Source organism: Cupressus sempervirens, chromosome 4 (assembly GCF_028749045.1).
Source record: "Cupressus sempervirens isolate cs-2001-9-10 chromosome 4, ASM2874904v1, whole genome shotgun sequence".
NCBI lineage: Eukaryota > Viridiplantae > Streptophyta > Pinopsida > Cupressales > Cupressaceae > Cupressus > Cupressus sempervirens.
Genome location: NC_143121.1, coordinates 885,349,248 through 885,372,481, shown reverse-complemented (window position 1 = coordinate 885,372,481; position 23,234 = coordinate 885,349,248). Strand labels below are relative to the sequence as shown.

At 37.0% G+C, this 23,234-nt stretch overlaps 1 protein-coding gene across 2 annotated transcripts in view; it reads left to right on the top strand.

Moving 5' to 3' along the window:
• Nucleotides 1-366: 366 nt before the first annotated feature.
• LOC149564227 (histidine kinase CRE1-like) overlaps nucleotides 367-23,234 on the top strand; it is a 43,704-nt gene continuing 20,836 nt past the window's right edge. Inside the window, exons 1-5 of one of the 2 annotated variants that reach the window (XM_089827298.1) lie at nucleotides 367-2,772; nucleotides 4,274-4,510; nucleotides 4,605-4,774; nucleotides 22,259-22,480; nucleotides 22,718-22,904. In XM_089827298.1, the coding sequence (XP_089683424.1) occupies nucleotides 2,323-2,772; nucleotides 4,274-4,510; nucleotides 4,605-4,774; nucleotides 22,259-22,480; nucleotides 22,718-22,904 (1,266 nt within the window). In that variant the 5' untranslated portion in view covers nucleotides 367-2,322. The remainder of the gene's footprint in view (nucleotides 2,773-4,273; nucleotides 4,511-4,604; nucleotides 4,775-22,258; nucleotides 22,481-22,717; nucleotides 22,905-23,234) is intronic. The other variant, XR_016364174.1, reaches the window with a different exon arrangement.

The following is a 23,234-nucleotide window of genomic DNA, read 5'->3' as shown; positions in this document are numbered from 1 at the left end:
CATGTTTATCACCTAGTTAGAACTTAGGTAACTTTGTCATGAGGCTACTCACCAACCCCTTTACTACCTGCACTACCTAAATAGGCTTCTCTAGTACTAACATAGGTAGCGTCCGTCCTCACATAATAGCAAATCAATTCCAAACAGTGACAAATCAGGAGAGCAATAATCACACTTACTATAGAAACAGTTGAGAGCACGATAAAGGCGAATAAAATTTTCCCCAGGAGATTATGATTCATCCAAAATATATTGGGTGGAGGAGTGGAGGTACGATCAGATTTTGAGAATTCACGGGTCAAAATTTCAACAGTAGACTGATTAGAAAAATACCTTAGCTCGTCAGAAATGGCAGGGCATGTTGATATTCCCCAAATTTACAGCACATTAATAAGGCGTTTATTACAGTCCAAACGCGTAAGAACTTGATTTATCCCAGAGACTTTGGACTGTGTTCCATGGAGCTTGGAGTGAATCCGGAGCCTCCCGTACAACATTTACGCCATTTTAGGCAATTCTTATAATATACGCTATGTGCTTCGAACAGTGAGAATGAATAGACTGAGCAGTTGATAAGAGAACAGCTCGAGAAATAGGGTTCGAGTACCTGTACGATGTCGTTATTGCCAAAAGCGGCACGCATTTACTCGCATTCCGGGAAAGAAATAGACTTTAATGAGGCTGCGCCGGCGGGATTCGAACCCGGGACCATGTGAGAGAACAGGTACCGAAAACTGCATAATTAGGTCGCATGGCGGAGTCAAGGCTTCCACAGTTAACATCGCTGTGCTGCATCATTAGGTACTTTAATGCCGGAGAAAAGAAAACAAGAAACGAAATTCGGGGTTAAAATTTTGCTGTAGAAACGAAATTGTAGGGTTAAGAATTGCACTGGAAACGAAAATGTAGGGTTAAGAATTGCTGTCGAAACAATAAATTATAGGTAGGGTTAAGAACAGCTGTAGAAATGACATTTTAGGGTTAGTAATTGCTGTAGAAATGAGCAGTTCCGCTTACTGTAGAGGCTTTGACTCCGATTTAGGGAAGGAGAGGTCGCTGTCGGGATCCCCAGGCGGATCGGGGTGAAAGCGACGGTAAGAGTGCAACTTGCAGACAGAGGTACGAACATCCATCGCGTCGTTGTCTCCCATCATCATATTTTTACTTCCAAATATAATTCCATTTTCTCCAGCGGTGGAGTGTGTGGGGAAAACCGAGGAAAGGAAGTGATGGGAGTAATTAAAAGCTCCCCGGAATAAGAAAAAGGAGATGTCAGTCGTTTGGGAGGCCGCAGAAATAGGGCAGAAGTCTAAAATGTCTCGTGCTTACAAAAAGCTTTTTTTATTGAGCTTCCTCAAGGGCGATAGGCTTTCAATTGGTTCAAGGTTCGAGCCCCACAAATGCCACTGGGGGCCTACAGTATTTGAGCCATTTTTAGGCTTTAGCCTTATCTTTATCGTCCTCCTACCTCGTCCTGCGTTGCTGCTGTTAAAGATTTGAGCGATCTTTTTTATTCACTACTTTTTTTGGTGATTCATTTTCATCTCTACGTCTTGTTGTCTAATACAAACGGTGCTGCATTTGCAGTTACTGTCCGAGGGTGTACATCCGACGGCTACGGTAGCTGCTTAATTCGCGGAGAATATTCACCACCTTTCGATTGGGCAAAAAGTCTAGGGGTAAGTTAAAAGGGGCGTGTGTAATCTGTGAGGTGTAACGTTTTTCAGCTGTACGAGGAGAAGAGCCAAAGTCATCTGTGAACTTTTTAGTTTGTGGTAGAGGTAAGGGGATTTTGAGGAGGTTGGCAGTTCGAATCTCTGGAAACGGGAAGAAAGCCTTAAGCCTTTTAGTCGCAGGCGCCTGCTTGTGTGTAGCGTTTTAACACGCCAAGCTCATGTTCTTTGGCTTTATTTTTTTCGCCTCAGCTTGTTTTGTGAATTTCTTAGACTGAATCCAGCTGGAGGTTGGGAGTTCGAGTTGCAGGGTGGGATTAATTGTGCTTACTGCTTTATTTTTCCAACGAACTCAATGAGATGCCGTTGTTTGCTGTCGAGGTTTTGACTGTAGAAGCACTGAATTATGCATCTGTTGAAATTCTTTTGATGCGATCCATGCCGCTTGGTTTCCGTTCCGTTGTATGATTTTGAAAGGTCCCGAGTTCAAGATTCGCTATTTGCGAAGCTTGAGTTGAGCGGGCTGTGATCGCAGTCGTTCGGCATTTGTAGCATCACAGCTGCTCAAACTACCGTTGAAATGATTATTTGGCCCTAGATTTGTGGTTGGGGCACCAGTCCAGCCGTTTGCGTTTGTGAAGGTAATGGGATGTGTCAATCCAGGTGGATGAAGATGGAGGAGAACAAGGGCGGCATGGCGAGCAGACTGGACGGACGCGATGACAGTAAGAATTTGTACAAGGGAAACGGAAGCGGGTGGCCTTACGCAATTAGCAGAAACCGTAGAAACAAAATTATTGCGGAGTTGGCGACGTGGAAGCAGGCAGTCGACGGGTTTCTGAGCGGTCGAATAGGTGGGAAATGGTACAGGAGGATGGTGATGTTGTGGTTCTTGGTGGGGATTGCTGTGGCCGTCTGGACATTCATTTCCATGTCGAGGGAAATATCACGCCGACGCCATGAGAACCTGGTTAGTATGTGCGAGGAGAGAGCCAAAATGCTGCAAGACCAGTTTGTCGCTAGCATGCATCATGTCCGGGCTTTGACCGTACTCGTTTCTACCTTCCATTTGGAGATGACTCCTTCAGTTCTATATCAGGTTTGTGGTTTCAGAATTCAAGGTTTTTTGTTCAGTTTGCTGGAAGTTTGATGGCTATGAATTTAATAGCGTACTTTGAGAATTTATGTGCAAATTTCATGATCATCCATCCGTCGTTTCCAGGGTTAAGTTTTCAATATTCCTCCGATTTCTGCAACAAATTTGATGTGCTCATTGTGCTGTGATACAAGCTCAACATTTACAAATGTTTTCACACTTTCGGTGTTTACGTTCATAAACTTCGTTAAATCTTTTCTCCTAACTATTTTTTATTCTCCTTCAAATCTTAAGAAGCAATGCACTGTATTAAGAGGGGCAGAGGAAGAACTTTGCAAATTTGGACTGGGTTGTATATTTCGCATTTTCCTTTTGAGAAAGTGTTAATTTCGAACTTATTTCTAATTAGAACGTCTATATTTTGTGGATATATCACAGCATTTTCAGACATATTTGTATTTGCAGTACATTTACCCGCCATACCTGATATTTTGTGGGTTTAGGGAATTTCTCTATTTTTCTATCTTCGAGCACTTGCTTTAATTTTTCTGCAAATTCCACTGCCCTAAGCGAAACGTTGCCTTAAAATACCGCTATATAGCTACTTCTTTTCAAGTGCTCATTTGCTGTTTCAATCAATGTAATTGCCTTAACACGAGGTACTCTGCTTGTTTAGTACAACCTCTGCAAGCTTCTATACCGTTCTTTGCATATGTCCGCGTGGCGATTTTTAAGTTCTATAATTTCAAAAGAGTAGACGTAGGCTATTTCGTTTCTTGCAAAACGCTTATAAATTTTGACATTAAAGTTTCCTTCTTCCTAAGTTATACAGGTGAAGGCCTGTGTAATGGAGAAGTTCGCCTTCGTCACTCCAATAATCTTACTGAAAATTAATCATTCCAGACGAACGGAAACCTTCGCAGATGTTTGTTTTCCTTTTTTCGCCTTCCGCTATATTTCCATAGCTACCAGTTTTCTAACGTAGCATGTTTGTTTTCCTTTTTTTGCCTTCCGCTATATTTCCATAGCTACCAGTTTTCTAACGTAGTAAATATTGTCTATCGATTTCTCATTGATGATCGTTTTCATGTTTTACTATACCGTTTCTCTTTCTATCCTTAATAGAAATCTGGAAGTTTAGCCCACATTTTCAACAAGATTCTTCATATTTTCTGCCGAGTCAATATCGTCAGATCCATTGAATTACACAAATTTCATAATGCTGCCTATTCACACACGCCCAGCTGCAATTGTCGATGATTCTACGTTTATAACGGAGTGCGTTCTGTGGTAGATTTGACGAATTTATTCACGCAATAGCATTTGTGAAGGCGCCCGTGCTCCGTTCTCAATGCCAAAGATTTACAAACTCTAGTACACCATTATTTCTGCTGTAGTTTTCTTTATTATTTTTCCCCCACCTAACGAGAGAATACCTGTATTTTTAGATACAAACGTTTATACGTATTCGTATACTCAGTAATACGTATTATTGTTCGTGCAGGAAATATTCGCCTCGTATACAGCTCGAACGGCGTTCGAGAGGCCGCTGATGAGCGGGGTGGCTTATGCGCAGCGTGTTTTGCAGTCGGAACGGGAAGAATTTGAGAGATTGCAGGGATGGAAAATACGGCATATGCATACGAAGGAGGTGCAGTCTACGCAGGAGGAGTACGCTCCCGCAGTATTTTCTCAGGAGACGGTGTCTTATCTCATATCGCTGGACATGATGTCTGGCCAGGTGGCGTTTCTTTTCTTTAATCCATCAAAAATATTCTGCAGATCTTTTGGTGTCCCCACAAATCATTTTGTTTTGTTTTATTTGTTTTGAACAGCACGATCGTGAGAATATTTTGAGAGCGCGTGAGTCTGGCAAGGGAGCATTGACAACGCCGTTCAGGCTTCTCGATTCCAGTCATTTGGGGGTTGTTTTTACTTTCGCCGTTTATAGTCAAGAACTTCCTGCACACGCCACACCCCAACAGCGAAAGGAAGCTACCGTGGGGTAGGTGATCATGATCATTACATCTTCTGTTTGGTTTCACAACTCTTCCTTTTCGTATTCGAAAATAAAAATTTGATGGCTGTATTAGATAAAATATCGAATCGCAAACGGGAGAACTTATTAAGCTCAGTACGTTATATTACCTATTCTTTGAAAAGTAAACTATTTTTTTAACATCTGGAGGAAAATTCTGAATCAAGAATTTTGAAAAATAATAGCTTCACGGACAGATCGTCAAATTTAGGCTCGCTAGGACTGATCGTTTCCCGTTCTCGATGCAACCGCTCAAATTTTAAATCCTCTAGTTTATAGACTCCTCGCTGTCCTATCATCTACCAAATGAAATTAGCTGTTTCAACAGGTTGACTGATCTAATAATATTGAGAAAAACAAACTGTGAAAAACTACACGTGGAAGATACGTGCTTTTTAGGGCGACTGTTAGAAAGAGATGAATTAATACTCAGGTTTTTAAGTTTTTTTTTATTTGGCTGTTTGGAATCTTCTATATTTTAATAGTAGCGACTTGTAAATTTAAACAGTTTTTCGAATTGATTCTTCCAAACAATCTTTGAATATAGATTTCCCTTATCTATGTTTATTTGATATTTCCATCTGTGAATTATAAGTTTTTTTTTCTCCAGTGTAATAAGCTATTCAGGTTTTTGTTACGTGTAAATATTGCAAGCGTCATTCGGGTGATGGATAAAAATTGTTTCGTCTCTATTACCAAGTTTTCACATGCTCGGTGTTGTGGATTAGGATATGAAGGGTGTCGAGTAAACGATGTCGTCAATGGAATTCCATTCGTAATAGAGTTGTTCTTTTCCTATTATTGACGAAATATATGTTGAGGGAATATACAAATAGAAATTGATAGTGGGTAGCCTCCCAATAATAAAGATTTTCCATATAGTTTTAAGTTAAATGTAAAATGTAATACAATCAATTTGTGCTTCTAGATTCCTTAACTATAATTTTATCAAAAAACAAAAACAAAAATATAACTAATAAATTGAAAGAAAAAGTTTCTATAGAGAAGTTTAATAATTTTAATTCGACTCAATTTTAATTTAGGAAGTTTTTAAGATGTGAAACTTCTAAAACAAAGTTGACATTGGGTAGGTGGAATTTAAAATATATTTGATTTTTAGTACTCTATTTTTGATAGGTAACATTGTGATTTTGTATTAATATTAAAAAGAGGAATTACAAATACTACCATATGTAAAGTTTGGCCATAGTCCTTATATATTTTTATCTACCCACCCTCAAAACCATACGTTTTTGTTTGTACAAAAAATTGGGCATTAACACCGTGCCGCTAACACTAGCCGCCTAAACCCACTTAACCACCACAAAGAAAACATTCAGGTGCCCAAAGAGCTGATACCTTCTACCTCCCTCTGCTTCTTGTGGCTAGTTCTTGAACCAATGAGCCGCCTCCTCTCGCGTGAAGGTTGTAGTGGATTGGTCATCTGGCACAGACCTCGGCCTTGGCATCCCTTGTGGAGTGGCATCATGGTGACGCTTGTGCTGCTTGCTCTCGCCTCCTCTGTCAATGAAACATCCACCCACATGTCTTTTATCGTGGATTCACCCCCTTCCTTCTGATTCTTTCTCACAAGCTAATGTCGTAGGGGCTGTCCTAGAGCTAATACACTCTTTTGCAGTGTTGCCTTATTGAATGCACGCTTACCCTCAGCCGACACCCAAATCCTCCCTTGCAGGAAGTCCACTATCTTCCTCCATCCTTGCTCTGCCTTGGGGATGTGCACTCCTTTTGTGCTTGTCATAGACCAGACAACTAGGGGTTGTACTAAAGACTCCCCACCTCCAATCAATCTCCATGGCTCTTGTCCCATCTGTATGCCCACACCTACATAGCGCATTCCACAATCTCTTCCAACCCCAGTAGCCCTTGTGGGTCGACACAATCTGCAATGACCCAGCATACTCCTTTGATTCACCCACCATTAGTGAAGCCACGTCTAGATTTGAGCGTTGTTTCCAATAAGCATCTAGGTACTCCACACCATAGATATGTTGTGTGCCCTCCAAAAATTTCGGATCATCAAACATGAAGATGTTCTTCAAGTGCCAGACTGTGATGTTTCCTTTGTAAGTTTGCATTTGGTTCTTTGATTCCAACCCAAAATTTGCCTCCATTTTCGTCTCCCTTGTTTAAAACTTTGTGTATTGCCTTGTCTTTCCTCCTTATATTCACTTTCTTCGAACACTTTGGAAGCAAGCATATGCCAGGGTGTCAAAATATTATATCAATGTTTGACATGCGCTGGAGATTGTGATCTCTGAAGAGCATAATTTCATGAATGCCATTAGGGGATGGAATCATGCTAAAAGTGATTAGCAAGAACACTTTTTTAATTTTGGCCTCTTCATAATAATTTCCTCTCTTTAATCTAAAATGAGAAGTCTAAGGTCTTCATATGTTTCATTTTGAATCCTCAAAGTTGCATTCATGCCCATATTGGCCAACTTATCCGCCACCCTATTTTCTTCTTGGTAAATATGGGAAACCTTGAAATCTTCAAATTCCATTAACAATCCTCTAATTTACTGAATGTATTTGTCGAGTTGCCACTCTTCTAGTTTCTCCTTCTTTATTCCATTAATGATTATCTCCGAGTCCCCTTCAAGATGGACTCTTCAAATACCCAATTTAGCCCCTAATACAAGAGCCTCTTTTGCCACGCAACATTCTGCCACATTATTTGTGCCATCGCTTAGTCATTTGGCCATGAAGGCAAGAGTGTTGCCCTTATGATCTCTCGCTACACAACCACGCCTCGAGACCCTCGAATTCCCCTTGGCAGCCTCGTCAAAGTTTATTTTAACCCATCCTTCCTCTGGTGCTATCCAACATACCTTATCCCTTTTTAGATTAGGATTAGCCCTACCAAGCCCATTGATGGGCCTTAATTTTTAGTACTTGTAATAACTAAATTATTGTTATATTTATTGAAGTTTATTTGATATTTAAACTTAATAGAATTGAGCAATATTTTATATTTCAAAATTTCATCGAATATTTTTACTATTTAAAGTTTGATATCAATGATTTGATACTAAAAACAGTGTATTTGTTGTACACAACATTTTAAATAGAAACAAGTGCCACGTAGTGGCTAGTACTTGCCTTGTCATAAATAAAGTAATAATTTATTTTTGCAGCATAATAATTGATTATTTTTGTTGCATGCACGATTGATAAGAGTTGAATGAGAACTAAGAATGAAAATATGGTTATTGGTTCAAATAACTTGAAGAAACAAGTTAGAGATTAAGGTAGTTTTGAGCCAGATTAAACTAGGCAGGGAGTGTTACGAATCAACCACAGGTGTTGGGGAAATCTATGGAATTTGATGGCGCTAGTTGTGACTTTGCCAATCAACAATGTTTAGCAATCTAGTTGGAATCATGAGTTTGGAATTTCTTTTCTACTGGTGGTAACAAATGGTTCTTTTTCGAACATGCATGCAATGGGAACTGATTCATTTTATGTGGGGGAGAGCTCCAGGATTAAAAAAGTTAATGGTTGTCTTCCACAAAACCAAGATTGCCCTGTTTTGGTTATTCCTTTGGAAGCAGTGATGGAGGACATTGAATATTGGTCTAAGCATGCTTTGATATGCAAATTTCTTGGTATTAGGATATCCTTATCGAGTCTTGAGGCATGGATTTGTCATTCATGGTAGGTGGAAGGAGATATGAAGATCATGTTGGCTTGGAATAGTTATCTCTTTGTATGTCTAATTAGGACCATGTTTTTGAAGGGGGCCCTTATTTTTTCAACCACTTGGGTTATTTGTTAAACCTTGGCATTCAAAATTTAGTTCTGGTGAAGATCTCCTTCAAATGCATTAGTGTGGGTTTGCATGCCACACCTTCCTCTTGAATTACGATGAGAAGACATTCTTCGTCAAATTATTGCTTTTCTTGGAAAGCTGATTGCGATTGCGCATCGATCCCTTGATAAAAAGGCTCTCTCTTATGCTAGAATCTGTGTTGAAATTGATTTGAATAACCCATTACCAAATTCGATGGAAATTTGACTTGGGTCTTCTTCTTGGGTGCAACAATTGGATTATGAATCCCTTCTTTTCCTATGTCACATGTCATGAGTATGGTCATTTGTAGCATCAATGCCCGCGGGTCTCAACTTGTCAAGGGACAGATGGCTCTACTATTGCTAATGGTGGTGGTCAGATGAGCATTGTAGGAAAAGGTAAAGCTTAGATGGATAACATAGCTAAGGGACATACACAAGCAGATAATGCAAGAAAAGGGAACACTCAATTGAATGATATTGTCCGGGATAAGGATGGCTTTATTCTTGCTTGCCCACAAGCTAAGGGGTGTGGTCACAAAAGGCCACTCAAAGATCAATAGTCAGATTCTAGTTTTAATTGATTTGAGGTGTTGGAAAGTATGGTTTTAGAGGAGGGTATTCCTCCTAGTTTCTCAGCTTGTCCAGTTTGCAATTGGGAAGCTCCACCTCATGATTCCTATGTAGCACCTCAAGTTGTAGATTGATTGACAAATGAGCTCCCTATTACTCTTGGGTCTGGAGCTTTGGTGATTCCTGTGGTACCTCGAGATAATGATGGTAATTTGGCAGACTTAGTTAAGGATGTGCTTGCATTCGATGAGGGTAAGAGGGGTCTACCCTCCCTTTGGGTTTGCTGTAAAGATCTTTTAAGAGGGCTTCATTTACTCCTCTAGAAAGAGTGAGTGTAAAAAAGACCAAGAGAAGCTCAGATTTGCAGGAGATATGTTGATAGAGTTTGGGGTTGTGAAACCTTTGGATGCTCATTTCCCCCATTCTACTTAGTGATGATCATCCTCTCATAAAATGTTAGGGGGTTGAATAACATCCTTAGACAAAAGGCTATTCACGATTTGGTGATTGATCATTCTCCATATATATTTTGTGTCTAGGAGAGTAAGCTTTTAGTGGAGTCAATAGTTCAATTTGCCTCTAGTGTTTGGCCTCGCAGGCAATGCCAGTGTGTTGGGGCTATGGGAATTGCTGGTGGTTTGGCTATCTTTTGGAACCCTTAAAAAATTTCTCCCCTTGGTCGAGTGTCTTCTCGTTCATCTTGTATCACCCTGCTAGGGAACTCAAAAGAATTTAACCTAATGTGTCACTAAGTTTGCCAAACATTTTTTTTTGAAAGATTAGAACAACAAGAGATAACATAGCGGAAGCAATAACTCACATACATACAAACATTCCATCAACAGATTACATCTCTTAAGGGTTACATGATGTTGAATCACATAGTTATTAAGATTAAATTTGATACATAACAAAATCCACATCATAGAATAACCATAAGTACGAATCAAATGAAATAATATACAACTACATAAGATGCCACATGGCATAACCCAAATGCATAATCATCCTCTATACAAGTCAGGTATAAAAAACTAAAAGAATATACATCCTAAATAAATACAACATCTCATAAGATCTCTAGTAATCAAGTACACTACATCAGAGTATGACCAAAGAACATAATCACAAGATTAGAAGAATAAAACAACTGCACAAGTACATCTAGCAACGACATCCAATTGTCGGATCTCAATGGTATAAGAATTAGTACCATGGGCGACCTTGTGGAATTTGAATGGCCCACTCCCACTGTGCTGAAGAGATAATCTCAAGTCCCATACAGATAACAATCCAAAAGTCATAACCATCATCTAGGTCAAGGAAATCTTGACTGCAGCTTTGAGCCACCTTGCAAGAGTTAACACAATGGAAGCAAACACAAAGAACAACGACCAAAGGAGGAAGAAGAGTAATATAGTTTTATTGATTCTTCAAGTATACAACATACATGCCTCGTTGTAAGGTCTTCTGGGTTACAGCCAAATACAAATACATTCAAATCCAAGATCCAACAGCAAATTCGCACTTCCCAGTTTTGCTCTCAAATCATCTCCTAAAACTCTTAATTGCCCTAGCTCTTAGCCTAAACACTCTATTTATACTAGCCAAAATGGCTTACAGATCATTCTACAACATGAAGAAGCCACAAGTCAGCTCTCAGCAAATATTAAATGAAAATAAGCCTAACATTAAATACAAAAGTCGGCTTGCATCAAAAATTAACTGTCTAGAAATCGATGTTCGAGCAAAATCGTGATATCTCCTAGCTCCGATTGAGCTAGAACTCGCGCTTTGAACTATGGGTAGATATTTAGGTTCTCTACAACCCCATAAGTGCGCAAAGTTTGATTCATGGAGGAAAAGTGCACATCCAACTTGAAAGTCAAGCACAGAAAATTGTCATGCAAAATTGCTAGAAATCGATACTCTAGGAGAATTGCCATATCTCCCAACTCATAAGGAGTTAGAACATGCGCCTTGGATCATAGATAGTACTCTAGGCCCTCTTCAATCCTTGAAGTGTGTAACCTTTCATTCATTATGGAAAATTAGTTAGATGGTTTGCAACAGGTACCTAGAAACCAGAAAACACAGTTTCAATAGAACATTGTTTCAGCAACAAGATAAAAATTGAAAACATGCAGGATAGTAGTGCAACCCAGGATGCTTCTGCATCAGTTAATGAACTCAAATCTTCTATATATTTCTTTAACACTCCTAAACCTATTCAACGAAGGATTGCTAGTATCCTTAGGTTTCAGATTGGTTTGCTCCCTTTGACATATCTTGGCATTCCTATTGTTGTTTCTAGGCAGCCACGACTCTTCTAGCAGAATTCGATTAACAAGCTTCCAGAGAGGGTAAATAACTGGATCTATAGATGACTCTCTACTATTTCTTGTGTTACTCTTCTTCAATTTGTTATTCAGGCACTCTCTATTTATAGAAGCATGGTTCAAGCTGCTCCTCTTTACTTTCTCAAGGAATTTGATGCTCTTTCTTGGCAATTCCTTTGGTGTGGTAATTTGCGTAACTCTAAATGAACTTTGAACAAGTTGGGAGATTGTTTGCAAGCCTAAGAAGAATGGCGGTCTTGGCCTTCGATTTGCTCTCTTGAGTAGCCAAGCTTTGGGTGGTAAGCTTTACTGGTGATAGTGCTTTGGACAAAATCAACTCAGGGCTCATCTAATTACTCAAGTATTTTGGAGGTGTTGATCCTTGGTCAATTTCCATGCTTCCTTTTAAAAGTCGTAGTTCTATGGTGTGGAATACTCTCAAGATTGGAGCTCAATGGTTAAGAGGGGCCTTTTCTGGATATGTAAGGGAGGCTCTGAGGCTTTGTTTTGGTCTAATGCTTGGGATGGCAACCCTCCCATCTTATCCATTTATCCTCATATTCAAACTCTGTGTGATTCATTTCTTGTTGCTGGATGAGATAAAGTGGCTCATTATAAGACTCCTTATCAACTAGGTCTTGCTACCTGATATAGATGGAAACACTCTTCAGATTGGTCTCTTGGGGGCTTAGAGGCGGACCACCAAGAGCTTTTGTGGATTTTGGCTTCTAGGAAGTGTTGCTCTTTATTGGGGCTAGATGTTTTGGCTTGGGGTGGTACCCTATTTGGTAAATATTTTGTTTCTGGTGGGTACCAAGAGATTACTAGACAATTGTTAGGGGATGCTAAGGTCCATTGTTGGAAACAAATTTGGAATAAGTTTTCTTGGTCCAAATGTAATTTCTTCATGTGGTTGGTGGCTCACAACAGGTGTCTTACGAGAGATAATCTTTGTAAATGTGAATTTTAGGGCCCATACTTTTGTGTGGTATGTGGTAATGGAGAGGAGTCTATCTCTCATCTCTTCTTCATTGTTCTTTTTCTACCGACTTATGACATCTCTAGTGGAGTGCTTGGGGTTTCTCTTGTTAGCATGCTTCCTCCTTGCCTGAGTTTTGGGATCACTTGGGGAGTGCCCCCTCGAAGGCTTCACCTCTTTAGGTTGCATGGATTGCTGACCCCTCTTTTATTCTTTGGCATATCTGGTTGGAGTAGAAATTGATGAATCTTTCAGGTTTGGTCAGATTGGAGTCTTGCATCTTTGGTGGAAGATTTCCCACTCTCTTCAGGAAACTGATCAGGCTAAGTGTAAGTTAGATGGAGGTATGGATCTTGGTGATCTTGCTATTTGCAATCGCCTTAACTTTCATTTTTAGGACGAGTTCTTAGGGGCTACAGGTCAATGGTATCATAGTGTTCCAAACCATCCTAGACGTTAGGGGAAGCGGTGGGTGAACTATGTGGGACATTGGTTGCCTCCTCCAACTAGAGTTCTTAAAGCCAACGCTAATGGTTCTTTTTGAGGAAATCCAGGTCCTGCTAGCATTGGGGGTGTGGCTCGATGCAACTCTAGAGAAGTTCAATTTCTTTTCTCAACGCACAAGGGTTGGCATACTAACAATCTCATGGAGGCCCTGTCCATTTTATATGTTGTGGAGCAATGTTGTTTGAGGGGATGGTGCAAGCTTATCTGTGAATTTGAATCTCAAGCGGTGGTGAATTCTGCTTACTTCATAGTTGCTAGAGGATGTTAGTTGGCAATTGGCTTCAGTTGCTAATCAAACTCTTCTCTTTTGTACTTCTTTAAAGCTTGTTAGTTTTAATTACATTCCTCGAGAATGGAACAAAGTTGCTGATTGTTTGGCCAAATGGGCTTTTGATCATGTTCAGGATTGGAATGTTGTAGATAGGGGGCAACTACCCTTGGATTTGTCTCTTGAGTTAGATGTCATTGTTGCTCAGGATAGAGCTCTCCTTTTTGTTTCTCTTTTTTTCTTAATAAATTTTTGCCCCTCTTTTAAAAAAATAATAAGTTTTATAATATTAAAAAATTATTTGATTAATTTTGCTGAAATATTTTGTAAAAAAAATGCAAGTGCTAAAAACTATATTAACTTTTATTCTTTTATTTATAGTTTTTTTGTTTTGTACTTAATATTTTTTTTGCTTATAATTTATGACTTTTAACAAAAAGTTAAATTCTACTTCATCGATTAATTATAAAACTAAGAATTTTTATATATCATCTTCATCAATTCTAACCTTCTATATTTTGTTTCTAAGAGTTAAATTCCCTTGAACTTTTATTCTAATATAATTTATGGCAAGGAGAGGTTTTGAAATGACTCATCTTATAATTAGAATTATAGCAGCATAAAACTTAAAATTTAACAATGAGATTTTTAATATAGTTTAGTTTTATTTTAAATATTTTATTTCAAATAAATTTAATTTTCTAATTTAATTCTTCTTTTTATTGAAGTGCCAAAGCATCATTAGTTTACTATAAAGAGAAAATCTAAAACATGGTAATGTATAGATGGATTCATTTCACTTAATTTTAACTCTGAATATATTACACTTTTGAATATGAAATTATTCTTGTGTGCGTTTACCATAGATCCATATGATGCATGGAGGGATGTGGCCACAAGTCATGTAATATATGACAATTAATGGTGTTTAATGATGAGGATGATGCACTATAGTCAAAATTATATTGTCTTTCAGTTTGCACAATGAGTATATTACTGATGATGATTACTTTGAAACAAGTATAAGGTGTAAATAATTCATTTAGGGAAGGATATTCTTAAAAGTTAAATCCCAAGGCTCCGGAAAATCATGTATAATCTACCCAAGTATTTAGCCAATAAGATAGTTCTTGATTAATTTGTTTGATTAATAAATGTAAGAAACATGCATCTTACTATATAAAATATTAATTATATTATATTATTTAGAAATATTTAATTTTGATTGGTAGATATTAGAAAGTTTAATCACTAATTAGAAGAAAATGATTGCCTAAGCAAGTACTAATAACTTAAAATAAATAAATGTAATGATTCGTTTGTTCTTGAGAGAATAGTTAGAACACAAATTCACAAATTTTAATCTACCAATTTACTGTTTTAATTATGCCATCTAATAATTCTTTACACCTTGTAACAATTTAATAATATTAATTATCATTTAAATATTACATTAATATTTAAAACTGATGATGCAGCCAGCTAATATGCCAAAAGTTAAAACCAGTGGATTGCTGATAGAATTTTCAGTAAGAATTTCCCGTAGGGAGCAGGCCCATTCTTTTTGTGTACACATCATTTAATTTGTTGCACATCGCTAGTGATGCATCAAAAGTTTCAGTCTAACCAGATGGCAAAATTTTCTAACTTTTGGTGCCTTCAATTTTAAATGTTATAGTTTTGGTCAAGGTTGCCTTTTTCTCGCATCTTTCAATTTTGACCCATTGTTTTGGTCTCTAAAAATAAATATTCTGTTCTTTGGGCTTATCACTTTCAATCTTTGTATGGACATGAGCTTTTTATTTTAGCCATTGAAGACTCTACACTTGATTTAACTATATTATTGCGTGTAAATTTTTTCCTATATTACAAAAAGATAAAAGGAAAGTGCTCTTGAGTGCGTTAGATTCTTTTTTAGGGTTGGACAAAATGAAATCTGGTAGATAAAACGTGAGCACTTGCAAAGAACTTCTACGTCGAGATCCAAAAGTCAACTGCAACATCTAAAAAGTTCAATTGTCAAATGTTTGAAGGTAGAATAATGATAGTGAAATAAGTAAGTAATGTTTAGATGGCCATTTCTTGTAATGGGAACAATCTTCAATATACATTGAGCTAACAGACAAATCATTTTTCTCTAATGAGTGAAAATAAAAAGTATACGGATTTTATTAATTTAGGAATGCTCTCAGGAATGTAAATCTCTAGTAGTATTCCAAAAATAATGACAAAATATATACAAGAATTATAAATACATCAAATCTGTTTTAGAGAGGAAAACTCCAGAATTTTATTTTCATCTCGTAATGAAATACATGGCAGCTTGAAAAAAAAAAAGAGGCTGCATATTTTTTGAAATTACATCTCTCAAAAAGCTACTAAAAACTCAAAAAATAGATAAAAACAAAGCTTTATTGAATAAAGCAGATTTATCTGGAACCTCCAATTTTGCATGATAGACATGCTTTAGTTTTTCAATAAAAGATATTTTTCTAAATAAAACTAAAATAACCAAAGCTGAATTAAAAACTAAATAACTTCAACTTCTTGAAAGCATCAACTGTTTACATATTCCCCATTGATGCGGGAAGGACTCATGATATCCCAAAGTACCTGAAACTGTTTTTTTGCTATTGTCTTGGTTAAGATATCATCTAGTTGATCTTGAGTAGTGGTGTGTTTCAATTCAACCTCCTTTTGCATTAAGTCATGGATGAAAGATATCATCTAGTCGATCTTGAGTAGTGGTGTGTTTCAATTCAACCTCCTTTTGCATTAAGTCATGGATGAAATGGTATTTCAGACCTATTATGATGAGCCGGATTCTTCACTAATGTAATGGCACTTAATTTGTCATAGAAATTTGCATTGGGTTGAATTTGTTTTTCCCCAATTGTTTTAAGAACCTTTCGAAGCCAAAGAGCTTGTGTACCTGCTGAAGTGATTGCTACATATTCTGCTTCTATGGATGGGAGAGCAGCAATACTTTGTTTTTTTTGATCTCCGTGTTATCAATTTAGAACCAAAAGAAAAACAATTCAGATGTAGATTTACAGTCATCCAAACCATAGATCAAAATAGCGCACAGAAGTCGGCGATATACCGGCTTCTTGCGAGAAGTTTCACCAGGCGAGAAATTACATGTTTTTCATGCCAAAATCTCGGGCAAGAAGTTTGAAACTTCTTGCCAAGAATTTGGTTGTAAACTTCTCCCATGATCTTACTGATTTTTCTTCCTGGTTTTTTTATTCAATATGTTCTACATTTTGTTCATGAATTGGAGGAGGAATTTCGATCTCCACTTGTGGTTCGTTTTCAGCGATTGATATTTTGTTTTGATTCATGAAAATGATCTCTTTTATGGAAGATGAAGAATGATCTTAATCTGATTTCTTTTTCTCATTTGCAACCTTCTTTCTTCTTGACCTTGCTTGAGGTTTTCTGTAATTTTTTCTTTTATACTTTAAGCCTTCAGGTCTCTCAACCTGCCGGTTGCTTCATCATCATTGGAAGAACATGCTTCCATGTTACCCATCAAATAATAAGGCAATATTCTTTTCCACCAATTTGTGAATTTTCTGATCGTATTCATGTTAATGAGCTTCATTAATCTTGTCAAATCTGTAAGTTTCAGAACTAGACCAATTTTATTGGAGGAAGATCTTTATATTTCTCTTCTTCATATTATGGATGGGTACAATATCCATCATCTTATAGTTGGTCACATGTAGGAAAAAGCTAAAATGTCTTGATTAAGTTTACAAATATTCTTTACTGCATTCTCCTCATCTCATATTCATCTCAGCTGAATTGCCCTGGAAGTCTTCAGATACTACTTTGTACTTGTATTCTTTCCATTTACTACACCAATTTGGTGATAGGGATCAAAGTTAGCCTTGGACTTGCAAAAATGGAAAGTTGGCTTTACATAGATGGTTTGCTATTTGTAGTTTGCTTTAGAGTTCAGAGTCTTTGACTACGTTGACATTCCACATGAGGATGTGATTTTGTCACTTATTGCATTTATATATATCTAGATCAGCATGTTTGGTTTGTTTACTCATTTACTAACTCATTAGATGCATCTACTTATTGAATTTTACAAAATAATTGCATTATTTATTAAATTTAAGTCATTTTAAAAATTCTCGATATTTTCCCATGAAGTTACTGATTTATCTCTGATATTTGCTGAGAAAACTTTATGTTTGCCTCACTGATAAGTGGTAGAGAGCGGGATTTTGAACTATGATCTGAACTACCTCCCCAATTTGAATCACTAAAGCCAACAAGATTGAAAATGTAAGAATAGTACTAGTGAATACCATAATTTAGAGTTCCTTTCACATATCTCAATATTCTCTTGGCTGTCTCCATGTGTATTTATAATAGATTTGTCATATACCTTGAAACCATTGAATGTGAATATGCAATATCAAGCCTTGTGTGGGTTAGAAACATCAAACTCTCAACTATACTTCTACAAGTTGTTTCATCAATAATTTTAGCACCATCATCTCTACATAACATAATTCCATAGGGACCATTCATCATAAGAACTTTGAATTCATCTTTCATTTTAGAGCTACGACTAATATATAATAGATCATCACCATACAAACTCATGATGAGAATATCATCAACTTCTTGCTTGTAGTAAAGGGTAGGCCCACTCTTACTTCTCTTGAAAGTAGCCATCAATTCTTGCATACCATGCTGTTGGTGCTTGCTTGACAACATACAAAGCCTTCTTCAACCTATTATCATGATCTTCTTTTCCTTCCACTTAAAAACCTTGTGGCTGCCCCACATATATACTTACGTTAAATATCCTTTCAAAAATGCACTTTATACATCCATATGATGTATGCTATAATTCTTTTGAGCGTCTATTGAAATTAGCATTCTAATGTTCTATTTGTCTAGCTACTAGTGCAAATGTCTCTTCATGATCAATGCCATACTTCTATTCAAGGAACTAGTCTTGCTTTATGTCTTTCAACACTCCTGTCATTGTTATACTTTATCTTATGTATCCATTTGGTGCCAATCTTCTTCTTATCATGTGGAAGTTCTATAAGATCCGAAGTATCATTCCTATGAATGGAATTCAACTTTTGCATAGCTTGTATCCAAACCTCATTAGTGCATGCCTCTTCAAAACAATACTTTATCTTATGTATCCATTTGGTGCCAATCTTCTTCTTATCATGTGGAAGTTCTATAAGATCCAAAGTATCATTCCTATGAATGGAATCCAACTTTTGCATAGCTTGTATCCAAACCTCATTAGTGCATGCCTCTTCAAAACATGATGGTTCAAAGTCAGCCTTGGCGAATAAAGGAAAATTAATTGTCTCACCTCTTATGTTGTCTTCATGTGTTTGATTTTGTACACCTTTGATAAATATCATTCATCCTTCGTATATTCCTTGGAGGTCTTGGTGTTGAATTTGGACTTATACTTGGATTTGAAGAAGTAGATGAAGGGCTTCTTGGTGTATTTGAATCACTTGAAACAAAAACATTAGTGAATTGCTCATGATCAATAACATTAATTATATCATCATGGATTTATTTGTTCTTTTCAATATGTCATTTTTGATGACCATACAGTCCATAAAAAGTCACATCTCTTGTTGACACAATTAGGGATTATACTATCCATATGCTTTACTCTCCTCACTATAACCAACAAAGATGCATGACTTGCTTTTTTCATCTAACTTTTGTTTGTTCATATAAGGTAAATGAACATATGTTAAATGACCAAACACTATAAAATGTTTAACATTGTGCCTTTTCTCATACCATGCACTCTTTATGTTTAATTTATTACTGATTGATCTCTCCAATTTGATAAAACAAGACTTGAAGTTCTCATAATCAAGCATGTAATGCTTTTCTCAATATCTCTCTCCCATATAAAATGTGGGAAGTAGATTGCTATTTATAATGTGTATCTTTTATCAATTGGTAGACTAAGATTTAGATCAAAGATAACAAGGAAGTCTTATAAGTAAACATAACAAAAGATTGCAGATTGAGTGTCTGATTGCTAATGTACAAGGTTGTCTTCTCATGAAATGTGATTGGAGTGTAAATATTCAAGGCAACAACAATATCATTGTTAAGAGATTGATAAAACCATGCCACATATTGTAATGATTAGATGGTTGAGGGTACTAACTTCGAAGGCTATGTCTTCTCATGAAAGGTGATTAGAGTGTCCATTTGTAAGGAAACAACAATGGAATTGTTGAGAGATAGGTAAAACCATATCTGGATTGCAATAAGCTAACACAAACAAATTGATTTATGTAAAGCACATGTAATTAATGCCTTGGATTGTGTAATTGATTTTGACAGTCGAATTGTATTGGCCAAGGATTAGTGCTCTTCTTGAAGACATTACTGCAGGAGAGATTTAAGTTACTAATATTTGTTTATTGCCTATTTATGTTGCTAGTGTACTTTAATCGAAAGTAAAGAATCCTATCATAATATGTAGAGTGGGGTACACCACAATGTAATGGAATGCAGCCCACCTACACACAAGTATAGGAGGAATACCAATATTCTTCTACAGGGGAGATCAGATTAGTTCAAAGGAAAGCACCAATGCATAATCTTCTCAAGGTGGAAGTCTCTTGGGTTTTGTGCTTCCTTTCCCTAAGAGAAGGAATCACAATGTAATGAAAGTAGATTCAGTAATTGAAATGCAAGTATTGTAAAAGCACATATGATACCTAAAGCACATGAAAGGATCAAATCTGATACATTGAAGTAAGTACTATGAAATGACAAATGAAGAATCAAACTTACCTAGAGGCCCATAAGAGGAGCTAATTCAAATCTGAAAATGGCTATCAAATTGTGTCAAAAATTGGATCAGAGCTGGATCCGCAACCTTGAAATTGAGATCCTCTGATCTCAAGAATCTAGACGCCTTAGTTAAAGGATAACTTGGAGAGTCAAGGTCGACTTGGGGTCAAGGACAACCTGGGTTGAGATTGAGGTTGACCTCAACCTACTCTGCACATAAATTTGAGGTCTGAAAAGTTTGATAGAAACCTAAAACCTTGATTCCAAAAATTGAAGTTGCTGCTTCAAAAACCTATACATTTGCTTCTACGCATGAAAAATGGACTTTTGTTGGGGGAGGATCTTGCCTTGGCCAAGCAAGACAAATGTAAATATTCACCTTTCTTGCCAAATCTCTATGGATGGATTTGGATATGCTATGCATAAAGATGTACAAATGTTGTATATAGATGTATGTAACATATAGAATGATAATGTAAGATGTCTCCACAAATGTAATAGATATACAAGTGCCAAATCATAGACCCATGGATGTAAATATCCTATTGAACGCTTGAAAAATTGAATACTTGATTGCTTGTGAAAAGTTGATGAATGAAGATCTCCTCTTTTTGATGGCCAACTCACTATCTCCAATGAAGAAAGAAGCTATATCTTGAGAAGGAAGTGCATGAGTGATGACATGAAACAAGGACTTTCAATGAATCCTTGCTTGTTTGGCTTGAACTCCTTGAATGCACCTTGGAAATTTTCTTGCTTGCAAATAGTGGCTTCAATGAAAGTATGAGTCTTGTTCTCAAGTTGATGGCATGAGTAGACTTCGGGCATATGAATAATGGATGATTAAGCCTCCTTGTATAGCGATTTCAGGATCAAAATTGAAAGGGTGAACTGAACTGGATGGGATACAAACTAAAAACCTTGAAATGATCTGAGGATCCTAAGGCAAAATGCCTTGGGTTGAGGTCAAATTCAATCTCAATCTCAACCTCAGAGATTTCTTGCATTGATATACACTCCAAGATCATGGGGATGGGCAAAAATGGTAAAAACAGGCAGAAACTCGAGAAAAGGCAGTAGATCGAGCTTAAATGCATCCATGTTCTAGGAGATTGCCAAATTGGAGGGCTAAAAGGTCTTACAAAGAAAGTGCACACTTTTTAAAATGGCACACCCACGTGATTTAGAGCATCTAGAAAGCATTTGAGGTGGTTAAGCCCTTCTTCAAATAGTTAAGAGACATTTTCAATGGTCTCTCTTAATTGACCAAAACGGTTGGTATTCTACTATTATTACAAGTTCTAGTTTGCCTTTGGTGGAAATACTTGTTACTAAAGAACTTAACCTCTTTCAAATGGTGGTTGTTGGGAAATGTGTGTTGTACATTGTGTATAGATGATAATAAATATTATAAGTTTGTTTATTTAATTGTATTGCATTTTAAGATATACACAACTTATTAAGATGTATACGTTTCAGTTCTCTGAGATGACTTCAACCACTAGGGGAGGACTCTATTACCAAACAGAAATCTGCTAGATATCACTCCCTAGGAACATCACCACCTGCTAGAAGGTAGTGAAGGAGATTACACAGCTTGAGCAGTTTTCTCCCACCTCTCTTTGTGGAGGTTTTGGACTCTTCTATGTGAAAAATCTTCTGGACCAGTTTGGTGGTGTTCCTTTGTGTAGGGTGCCATAAAGATTGCAACCACTTTGTCTTTTACTCTTAGCTGGATTTTGCTGATCTTGCTTTCTGTTGATGATCCTTATTCCTTAGGGAACACCTCATCTTTCTTCTAGAGAAACCCCCCTGTTCTTACTTGATGGGATGATCAAGGTTCTTTGTTGTCCCTTGCTTGGAGGATACATTACTCCCTGTGGTGCAGTTATGTTTGCCTAGTAGATTGACGCATTCCTTTGTTTATGATGCTTTTAGTTTGTGTTTCAATGATTTGTGCAGGTTAACAGGCTGATTTTTATTGAAAACCTCGTAGTATGCACTTTTAATTTTCTATGATTAACATACAACTGATGGAAGTGTCTGCGAGAAAAAAAAAAAAAAACTATGATGACTCATATGAGAACCTTCATGCATTTGATGTGTCTATTTGCGTGTCTAAGGATTTCTTATGATATTGGCAGGTATTTAGGTGGAGCATTTGATGTAGAGTCGCTGGTAGAAAATTTGCTTCATCAGCTTGCTGGAAATTCGGGCATCATAGTTAATGTGTATGATACAACAAATAAATCCAATCCTGTACTGATGTATGGCTCAGAAAATATTCATAATACTATCTCAAATGGTCAACATATTTCTAATATGGACTTTGCAGACCCTGATAGGAAACATGAAATGCGCTGCAGGTATTGGTTATAAGTTTTATCAGATAATGCTCAACTGATTAGTGAATTATGATTTTGTTTTCTGACATTCTTATCTCAGAAATCTTTAATTTGATAAATATTTAATTGGTCCAGAGGATATGGATCCAGTTGAGTTTTAGCACATTATTTATGCACTTACTGCTTACTGCTGTGAGACATACTTGCTAAATCACTATTAAGGTTGCTTAAGTGTCTTGTTATGTGTTTCTTTTGCAGCTTTTCTGATGCACCAGGAATTGCATGGCCAGCCATCAGAACATCTTCTGGCATTGTTGTTATTGTACTGCTAGTTGGACATATTTTGTCTGCAGCCATAAAGCGTATCAAAAAGGTTGAAGAGGATTTTAGGAAAATGCAAGAACTTAAAGCCCGCGCTGAAGCAGCTGATGTGGCAAAGTCTCAGGTATGCCAATTTACATTTCAGTTTGTAAAGGTTATGCATGTAGTGATTCTTGTGTTCTCAGCCTTTTCTATTGTTGAGAAGGATCTTAAGTTTGAAGGGATGAGGAGTGGCTATAATATATAGAAAAATGTGTCTAACTTCTACAGGTTTGGGCTAGATCAACAAGTGGTGCAATCAGAGCAGTTTGTTATGTTCTAAGCGGATAGAAAAATTAGGGATATTTTGAAATTTTTGCACTATGCTATTTGAACAAAAACAGAGAACATGAGTGTACAGGCTGAGCTTTAACTTTTCAACGGCTTATGGTTATATACATAATAGGATAGCTAG